The 10714-nt window shown below is 37.9% G+C and overlaps 1 protein-coding gene across 2 annotated transcripts; it reads left to right on the top strand.

Annotated features, from left to right (window-relative positions):
• The first annotated feature begins 4305 nt into the window (after positions 1-4305).
• Positions 4306-10692, top strand: LOC106812435 (sodium-coupled monocarboxylate transporter 1-like). 2 transcript variants are annotated; one of them, XM_014816318.1, is made up of 15 exons: positions 4306-4850; positions 5111-5176; positions 5430-5481; positions 5637-5704; positions 5976-6130; positions 6284-6424; positions 6692-6821; positions 6983-7071; positions 7381-7508; positions 7797-7867; positions 8115-8201; positions 9006-9229; positions 9748-9860; positions 9964-10073; positions 10495-10692. In XM_014816318.1, the coding sequence occupies exons 1-15, from the start codon at positions 4512-4514 to the stop codon at positions 10588-10590; spliced, it is 1869 nt and encodes a 622-aa protein (XP_014671804.1). In that variant the 5' UTR covers positions 4306-4511; the 3' UTR covers positions 10591-10692. The 2 variants fall into 2 exon arrangements, with proteins under 2 accessions (XP_014671804.1, XP_014671805.1); XM_014816319.1 differs by lacking the exon at positions 5111-5176.
• The last annotated feature ends 22 nt before the right edge of the window (positions 10693-10714 follow it).

Genomic DNA, 10714 nt, shown 5'->3' with positions numbered 1-10714 from the left:
ACGTTGAAGCCTATAAGGAAAGGTTACATATACCGGATGTAACGGGGACGGGAATTAGCTCAAATGGGAGAGCGCCTCGCAGTGCCATCGCGGAGGTAGGCGATAGTTTTCTTCCTCACTGTCTTACTGATGGATGTTATCATATAATCCTAGCTAGAAATACCTTCCTTCTCCACTTTTAAGATTCATACAAGCATATTACCCGTCTCCAGACGGGACTTGAGTAGGGTCTGATCTTGAGGATGCGGTTTAATTATTTCTCTCTCACTTTTAGTTGAGGATGTATTTACAGTAAGTCTGACTGATATGGTAGACTCGAGTCAATATTATGTATTTGATTAAAAAAATTGTATCTTCTAAATATAATATAAAATCTGAAATTTTACTTTAAATTACATACAATTTTTTCAAATAAAGCGAAAATGGGGTAATTTCATAGTACAATTTCACTTATTTAGTATTATTATTTTGGAAAATATCATCTCTGGTGACGAAGCATCAATTACAAGGTTAAATTCTTAAAAAAGTCAAAATGCAGTTGAGTAGTTTTTGAAGATATATCTTCTTGAAAGTCAGTGGGACGGCGGCCGCCCTTCAGCTAGAGCCGAACAATTAACTCAAATCAATTTTAATCAATAAGTTAGTTCGCCTTTCTATATGCGATTTACAGGACTTGCGTTCGTTCTCGATCACTGGCCTAACGTCTAAATATTTCTTTAGTAAACAAAGCGCAGGATGCTTATTTATTATTCGTGCCAGCCATATCCCGACAAACTTGATTTCTGGAAGTTGGAAGAGACTGATCGAGAAACATACGGCGCAGAATAAACGTGCGGACGCGGACAATAGTCATGGCCAAACTAATTATGTATTAGTTGAGCGTAAGAATTAATGTTTTTATTGCCGGTCATTAGTATATTTTAGTAATATATGGTATATTTAGTTTATAAGTTCCTTTATCTAGTATAACCATATAAGCCTGAATTAATGGCAGTAACTTTCTAAGAGAGCCATGTGGTGTTAGCTAAAACTTGAGAACAAATAAAATTGAATTTTAATTATACGCAAACGCTGCCGTTTCGCTACTGTTTGTAGTCTGCCTATTTCATCAACAAGCTAATAATTATATTAATTACTGATAATATATATATATATAACTAGAGCACTCTGGAGAGCGGCCAAGACCTCCGTCAAGCAGCTGCAATTCTCTCACTGCCGACAATTCTTTTATTAAGTTAATTAATTAAATTATTTGGATTCACCACAAAATGTAAATGAATTCTAAGTTACCCCATTATCTGTACCTTCATATCAAATTTTACTTAATTAATTAATTAATTAAGTTGGATCCGGATCACCATACAAAATGTAATCAATTCGAAGTTTAGCCATTTCTGACCTATCCTGTAAATTTTATTAATATACTAATTAATCTATTAATCTTAAATTGCGATCCGGATCACCACCAAAATCTCAATCAATTTCTTAAGTTACGCCTCATTGTGACCGACTCTGTAAAGATTTGGATATCTAAAGGTCGTTTCATATACTTGTTTCAGTTGACGGCCCTGTACACTAAAACTCATCAAACCTAACAGAACAAACACTCAACACGAACAGAAACACGACGCCGGTGGCAGAAAACATAACCTCCTGCCAAACCCCTTGCGGAGCGGTAATTATAATTTATTATACGTGTAATAATGTATATATTGCTCTATTGATACAGCATCTATATATTGCAACTATCGTCACGTTTCGTTCTTCTGATCATGGTAAACCATTTTATTCGTATGACGCCCAGCTCACTTGGGCCTGGTTTATCTTACGCAGGTTGAACGCAATTATCAGCGTCATCAGTTTCGGTCTACTGACGTTGTCACAGAAAGTTAGCACAACACGCTTACGACGTTGCCATTGTCAATGAGAACTGAAATTCTAACAGTAGAAACTAATTAGTACGACGCGAATCAGAGTTGTATGTACGGGGGCGATGTAGGCCTCAAAATGGTTAGACGCGCCTCGCTTAGCATGTGAGGAGGTAGCCGGGATCGATACCCGTATCCTCCATAGTTTTCTTAATCATAACAAAACCCGCAGGGCCACTACACTCCAACACTCTTACTTAACACTTCTTATTAAAATGTATATCTATGCTTAGAGTCAGTTGTAAAATTCTAATTATAACGGGAGCATTTAGCTCAATGGTAGAGCGGTGAGCGTACGCCCGGTCTCACTTATTTTCTGGAGAGAACCACAATAATATAACGTTATTTTTTAATTTAGATATTTTAGATGTTAATTCTAATTTACGCTTGAACACTTAAAGAAATGCTTTACAATACCGGATTAACGGGGATTTACGCTCAAATGGAGAGCCTCGCGCCTTACATCGAGAGGTAGCGGGATCGATACCCGCATCCTCCATAGTTTCTTCCCTCACTGTCTACTGATGGAATGTTATCATATTAAATCTAGCCTAGGAAGTACGTCCTCTCCATTTTAACATTCATATTTTTTTGGCCAAAAATAGTGACTTTTATTTGCGGGATATTGCGCTGCGCGAGCACCGTTACATGCATGCAGTAGGGACTGAAGAAACTGCCCATTAAATATAGCTTGCTGAGTAGAGAAGATCAGCGGAGCGGACAAGGGAGGCCAAGGGCCGAGAATTGACGGGAGAGGAATGAAGCTAGGAGTTCCAGGGCAACTTACAGGCTATTGGCATCTCTCCTAATTTAAACACAGGTGTACTGATACACTTAATTAACTACAGAAACCTTCGCTGAGTACCCCTAACCATACGGTAATTGCATATTCTTCTGGCTAGCCTGAGATATTGCGCATGTGCTAGCATACTAATCGCTATGCGCTCGCTTAGCAGTGGTGAGAGTTGTAGCGGGTATCGATACCCGTACCTTCCATAATTTTCTTAATCAAACAGATCGGAACACACAGCACTAGCAATTCCAAACACTCTTCTTAAACTTATTTAAAAAACCGAGATTCATATTTATTCGTAGTATGCAGCTATCGATGCTTTGCTCCGTAATGTATGTAAGCTGGCTTGAGGACAGTCTCCACCAATCTGCTATAAACGGAAATAATTATCATAACTGAATTACAAAAAAACTGGTGTAGAGCGAAACGAAATTTATATTCTAGTAAATTTTAACTTTATATTTTGTTTGATTATCTGAGAAAGTATTGTCTCAACAATGCCACAACGTGTTCTAGTATTTGGCGCTTCAAAACTGCCGCCTAGATAATTCTTTCTATTGATATATTTATGTCTATTATCATATCGAGAGCATAGAGATATATTTTCGACTTTACTGGATATAAGAACGATAATATAAAATACATTTATATCATTTAACACATTTAGTACCTAGGTCGAATTAAGAAATTATCGCATTCTTGCGTACTTATTTTATCTGTGTAAAGGATAAATACTGGCTGATATATATACAATAACTATCAATATATATTTAATATTATTACTTATACATATATTTACTATATTATATCATTATATATAATATAAATATAATATGATATTATAACGTGTTTTCCAAAAGCTCAGAGTATAGATTATTTATGCGCATCATGTATATCCCCCCCCCTTTTCTCCCTATCGCTGGTCTGTCATACTATTATTCATATATATATATATATATATATATATATATATTATAATTACTATTATTATATATCATTGTGTGTGTGTGCTGTGTGATGTGGCTGTATGTGCGTGTGTGTGTGTGCTGTGTTGTGTGTGTGGTGTGTATGGTGTGTGGTGTTGGTGTGTGTTAGTGCTGCGTGTGCTGTGTGTATGTGTGTGTGTGGGTGTCGTTGTGTTTGTGTGTGTTTGTGTGTGTGTGTGCCTGTGTGTGGTATGTGTTTTATTTTATTTATTACCTAATTTACGTATTATTTTCATTTATTATAGTTCTATATTATCTAATCGTTTGGAGCTCCATCATTACTCAACCTTGGATATTAGTTAACAAATATGACATTTAATATCCATGATTTTCACATTATCTGCTGCATTATCATTGACACGACGATTATTGCAGGTAAACGTAAATGTGATAGGCGCGTTAATTTGTGACCACAGACCAATCAGATCAATCAAGGTCATGCATGTTTACTATGTAACGGTATAGTTCTAGAAACGCCTATTAGACAGCCGTCCGGTGCTGTGAAATATGTTCTCCACATAGAGACTGTGATATAGACTTGAACGATCCGCGTGGCGTACGACGAAAGAACTACGACGTATAATATTGGTATTATATCGAGCGCATTTGTCGCTTACCGATGCTAACTCGATTAAATAATAAACGTGAACAGCAAATGCCGAAAACTCTGGTTTTACGGCACGAAAACTATTGAGCAATCAACAACAGAATCGTCATCACCAGGGTGCCATATCCATCTGGACGTCGGCTACCACAGATCGCCACTGTGAATCAGGATAAGCTTGAAAATATCGTAACTCTACAATGGCGGAGCTAGTGTTTACGGCCGTTGACTATGTTGTGTTCGCCGCATCGCTTGTTATTTCTGCCGGCATCGGCGTATATTCTGCATGCTCGGGTGGAAAACAGAGCACGACGAAGGAATTCCTGATGGGAAACAGGCAGATGGGTCTGTTCCCGGTGACGATGTCGTTGATAGCAAGTTTCGTGTCCGCCATTTCCGTGCTCGGCGTTCCGTCTGAAACCTACCGATTTGGAACAATATATTGGACGATGATGTTTGCTACGATACCTGCCATGGCTCTCACTGCTCACATATATCTACCTGTGTTCTACCGTCTACAGGTGACAAGTGCCTACGAGGTATAGAAGCAAACACTACGATAGATTAGTATTGATATTGGGTTTCTCCCACGTCTATTCTAAGTATCTGTTACTCGATAAGCAAATGCTACAACGGGTTAGTATAACTTTCGTACTCTAAAAGTAAGATCTCTAAGCTTCACATTGGTATTCGCTAACAGAATGACTATTATTATTAAAAAGCTAAATATTAAAGCAGAAACATCGTAGCAAAATATAAAAGGTTTCAGTAGCGCACCCGCATGTCTCTTTCTCTGCAGTACATAGAGCTTCGCTTTAACCGCGTTGTTCGCCTGATGGGAACATGTGTGTTCCTCGTGAGCACGGTAAGAAACAACAAAATATTAGCATGAATAAATCTTATGATAACGCATAAATGTTTTCATATCTGTACTTTAGCTTTTTATCAGATAACCGGAATCTATATAAAGGTGTCATTGTAATAGACAAATAAATACCTACCTCTTGCTAGAAAAAAATAGTAGGCGTAACTAGTTGGCTCGTTGCATTTCATTTGGGTTTTTTCTGCTATATTTTTCGGTGTTTTCTCGTTTCCTGCACATGACGGTATTTGCGTAGTTCCTGTACATGGCCGTTGTACTTTACGCTCCTGCACTCGCGCTATCTCAAGGTAAATATGCGTCACCATCTAATACTGTTACATTTACTTTGCATATGTATATTCGCAAACAACCGTAGCTATTACCAATATTCACATTTAATAGGTCTTCGTTGTGTTTTGAAAGAATGTCACTAACCCGCTATGCCTTATCTGTTCTCGTTTAGCGACAGGCCTGTCAATTGTGGCATCTATACTGAGCTCTGGATTAATATGCACGTTCTATACCAGCATTGTAAGTTGCTTTGACTTGCCATTCTGATCTTATCAGGAGTAGATAATTGGGATTCCCTATTATCTACTCCTGATCTTATGCATCTATTTTTAGCTATACTCTATATATACGGAACAATTTTCTATTTTCTAATTCTTCTTTATTCTAATTATTTCTATTTCTATTCTAAGGAACAAGGAATGCGTCGAAATACAGACCTTATATATAGACCTTTATATTATAGTTATCAAAACCTATATTGTCGTGATGATGTCACTTGTGCGTTTTTCAGGGAGGAATGAAGGCGGTTATGTGGACCGATACGTTCCAAATGATTGTGATCATCGCTGGAAGTTTATTCGTGGTTATTAAGGGCACTATCGAGCTAGGCGGCCTTAGTGCAGTGTGGAGCATAGCCAACGAAGGAGAAAGAATACAATTCTTTGAGTGAGTGTTGCTGTGAATTGCCAGTAAATCGGCAGTACCGGACGTGCAACGATATGCATAGTCGTTACTAGAAAAATAGATTCGTTAAACAGTCAACAGTAATCGATTGTGTTTACTTTTTTAATGATGTGTTTAATTTAATTAATTAATTAGTTGGAGAACGGACCCCACTGTTCGACAGACGACCTGGGGTTTGGGGATTGGTGGCACAGCTTTGTTTCTCAACTTGTACGCAACAAATCAAGCAACCGTGCAAAGATACCTGAGTGTCTCCACTCTGAAAAAGTCCCAGCTGTAAGTAAACCGAGATAGGCATATACGGCTATACTAAAATCACTAAATTACCAACTATATGTATACTATACAACTATGGTACACTATATTATAAAACACTATATATCTACAGATTTGGTTATTCTTTCTGTAAAATTACCAAGTATACTATGATACACTATATTATAAAACACTATATATCTACAGATTTGGTTATTCTTTCTGTATAATGCTTATACGGACCACTAGTCCTTTTCTATTTTCCTCTGATCTTAATGGCTATTGCAGATGTTGTTACATGATGGCTCCCACTTGGATTGCTATCCAGTGGGTTTTCACATTTGCTGGAATTATTATGTACGTCAAATATAGAGACTGCGATCCACAGCAGAATGGACAAATTACAAAACCCGATCAGGTAAACAAACCTGTCCTCAATGCATTCAAAATTCGTTTACGTGTCAATTTGTGTAATACGTCATAAATACCCAGTTAAAATCTTTACGATGTTTCTGTATTACGATTTTGAGGAAAAAGTAAAATCTTAATTTAATCCAATTTTTGAACTTTATGTTTTAGCTATTTCCCTTATTTGTCATGGAGACGTTGAGTTTTCTGAATGGTGTATCCGGCTTATTTGTAGCGGCTGTGTACAGTGCTGCACTTAGGTTAGTATATCCCATGTCAAAAAGTATTAAAAGTATGGCTAGATTCTATTTGTTCGCATGAAGTACAACATTAACCTTTCTCGTTATGAATTATATTAATTAAACGAAGCAAGGACAAAATGTATGCATGTATAATTTTTGTAAATAATGCGTCTGTGTATGGTACTGCAGACCATGCATAGCTATATGTGACTTTTCCGATTTAATCATCAGGTAATATATTTTAAATGTTTCTCTGCCCGTTTATGATAATCTATCTATACTGTGCGTGCAAATAGCTATATATCATCGGTATATTTTCTTTCATAGTACTGTTTCCTCTGGTGTAAACTCACTGTCAGCTGTTGTACTTGTGGATATCATAAAACCTATATACAGAGATCGGCGAAATGAGGAAATTGGAGAGAAAATGGCTACTACCATATCCAAATGTTTAGGTAATAACAGCGTCTTGTTGTTTTACTGTAGCAGTACTATTTTAATGTTTTGTTATGAGGTTATATCTGCATAAAATTATCTGAGACACATGAAGATATACCCTCTTCTAATATTGTAAATTACATTGTAAATCTACGGCGAATTGTAACTCGCCAAATTCGACATTTGGCATGTTGCGTGTGTTACATGGCGTCCTACATAGCTTCGCTTTTAAGAATTAAGAAGCATTCTGACCAAGTAATTAACACATAAGCTTATTGATTAATTCTTTGTGATTTAATTTATAGCGGCACTTTTTGGACTGATGACAATTGGACTTGCATTTCTTACGTCGGTGTTGGGTGACGATATCTTGTCGGTAAGTGCCTTGTTTTATTTACTAAACGATGGTTACTCTAGGAGAGAATGGTTACGCACGTTTAGAAGCACATCAATGATTATACAATTTCGAATTCGACGTATAAATTTGTCCTAACTCGCTCGCTTATTTCTTTGCTGAGCTCACAGCTAAAAAGCGCGGAAATATGTTATCCGTCCGTATTCCGACTACCAGTACCCTATTATGTTAAAAAGAAACAGTGACTCGAACATATTTCTGATTACAGGTTGCTATACGTCTGTTTGGCATGGTAGCGGGTCCCGTGACTGGCATGTTCACTCTCGGAATCTTGTTTCCGTGTGCAAACTCCTGGGTACAGATACGCATGAGCATTATTATTATTTATTTTATTTTTTTACATTTTTTTATTATTATTATTATTACCTCCGCCAGGGGCTTGGCGGGGGTTATGTTTTCCCCGGCGTGTGTTTGAGTGTTGGTTTGTGTGTTTGTGGGTTTGTTAATTAACATGCACGTTTCAGTTCACTTCCGCTGGGTGCGCTGGCTGTAGACTTACAAACACGCAACCACAGGCTAAGGGGCAACCACAGTCCTCCCCCACCTGCACGCTCGCACTAATCCGGATCCAATTATTAATTAATTAATTAATTTTTCCACTTAATTAATTAATTAATAAATAAAAAAATCCACATTGAGAGAATTCAGCTGCCTTGGCGGAGGTCTGTGCTCTCCGAGTGCTCTAGTTATTATTATTATTATGACGATGACTACGATGATGGTTATTATGATTACCAATTTACGGGATTTGTGGAGTGCAAGAGCTGATTTTCATCAAGAGATTTCAGCAGTGATATGGTAGTGATGATTAATAAAATACGCATGGCATCAGTATCTCGGCTTGAAGAATAAGGTTGCACAACCCTACATTTATTGTACATTTATCGGCATTATGTTAGCTCTCCAAACGGCATTGGTGTGAAGGAAAAACATTCGAAACGTGATTGCGGTTAAAAAGCAAATTCAGAAAAACCTGCGAAAGCAGTACTCGCGAAAAATATAAATAATTTGTATATAAATTAGGGGTACCCCTTTTATACTGTATGAAAATGTTACGGGAAATTCAGTGTTGAGCTATATCCACCTGTTTTGCTTTTAGGGAGCTGGAACTGGTCTTCTTACTTCGCTTGTCGTTGGACTATGGTTAGGCGTTGGGGCAACTCTTTCTAAGATACCGCAGCCAGCACTCTCTGTTAGTATAGAAGGGTGCAACGCAACGACATCACTGAATGCTTGGTACATAGGAAACTCAACTGTTGCAGGAGAATGGTTATCTCAACAAACTACCGACATACCTTTATCTACTCACGTAGATATCAATGTGTAAGTAAATAACAGATAATAAAATTAAAATCGACAAGTTCGATTGACGGGATTATCAAAGTGTAATATCTGTATCTTTTAAATTGAAGTGCTAGTCGGTCTCTCTTACACACTCTCATTCTCTCGCTCGCTCGCTCTTCCTCTTTCTCGCTCGCCCTTCCTCTCGCTCGCTCTCTCCTTCTCTTTCTCTCACTCGCTCTCGCTCGCTCTCTCTTCCTCTTTCTCTGACTCGCTCTCTCTCTCTCGCACGCTTTCTCTCTCTCTCGCTACCCTCCTCTCGCGCCTTCTCTCTCTGTCTGTCTCGCTTCCGCTCGCTCGTTCTCTCTCTCTCTCTCTCTCTCGGTACTCAGACCGTTCTTATGCCATCGTAGCGATAATGAGGAACGATGTCTCCCCTTGACAACTCAAACCAAAGCGGTGCCCCGAAATTCGTTGTTACTCCGCATGCAGTAAAATATAAACGAAACCTAACCGTTTACCTGATATAATATAGGAAATACTTACCTTCTCATTTCTAGTGGACACACCGGAGACGATGTGATTTGGTTTTACAAGATCTCCCACCTTTGGTACAGTGCCATTACTGTGATTGTGTGCTGCGTGGTTGGTCTTCTGGTTAGCCTGGCAACAGGTAAAATAATACTAGAACCTAAATGTGTTGCTAGTATACCGCGTCGGGTATCATGTTGTTTCCGTATATGAGTATTGCCAGTTATATTTATATTTCCTTCAAGGTGGACCAAAAAAGGATCTTGAGCCGGAACTAGTTTATCCGTTGTTTACTAAAGTTAAGTGCTGCGTACCCAAAACCTTCCAAGATAGAAAGAATTCAAAGCAAGACCAGGTATGTTATTAACTTCGGTTATAGTGATTGACCTTGATAGTTTGGCAGCTATACTTGAATCTACCCCTGCAATCGCAATTTATAAATATTTACAAGAATGCAATTAACAAATCAAAGTAACACGAGACACACTTCAAGAGGAACTATTAAATGTATTGCTGACACGTATATGTGTATATACATCAGATTATGTGTATTAAAATAATTATTATTACTACATTCTTCATTATCCATAACGGACGGGTAAGCATGGCTTACAAATAAATGTATAAGTATCACGCGAATGATAATTTAATACAGTAAAGCCGTAAGGATAACAGTGCTAAACAAAATGCGCATACAAGGGCAGTACGTCTATCGCAAAAATATACCAAAATTAATTTAAATTTCAACTATATATCAGTCCGTTTTTTTATTGCAGCCTTACCACGACAGTTTGATTTTTGGACAGTCGGAAAATAGAGAGAAATATACGACAGCAATACACCCCGAAAAAACGTCGTTGACATTTGTTTGACGATCGAACTCGGGCCAATATAAATGTATCTACGTGTGTGCGTGCGTGCGTGTGTGCGTGCGTGCCACCCTTTGCTGCTTCGTTTGTTCGTTTGCGTGTGTGTGTGTGTGTGTGTGTGTGTGTG

This window comes from Priapulus caudatus, unplaced genomic scaffold (assembly GCF_000485595.1).
Source record: "Priapulus caudatus unplaced genomic scaffold, Priapulus_caudatus-5.0.1 Scaffold648, whole genome shotgun sequence".
NCBI lineage: Eukaryota > Metazoa > Priapulida > Priapulimorpha > Priapulimorphida > Priapulidae > Priapulus > Priapulus caudatus.
The sequence above is the reverse complement of the archived record's forward strand: the minus strand, read 5'-3'. Positions and strand labels throughout refer to the sequence as shown.

Excerpts from the sequence above, each read along its gene's own strand:
- LOC106812435 (XM_014816318.1), top strand. The coding sequence starts at position 4,512 with ATGGCGGAGCTAGTGTTTACGGCCGTTGACTATGTTGTGTTCGCCGCA. Across the intron at positions 5,705-5,975 it reads GCACGTTCTATACCAGCATT|GGAGGAATGAAGGCGGTTAT; the intron begins GTAAGTTGCTTT and ends TGCGTTTTTCAG. Across the intron at positions 10,074-10,494 it reads AGAATTCAAAGCAAGACCAG|CCTTACCACGACAGTTTGAT; the intron begins GTATGTTATTAA and ends TTTTTATTGCAG.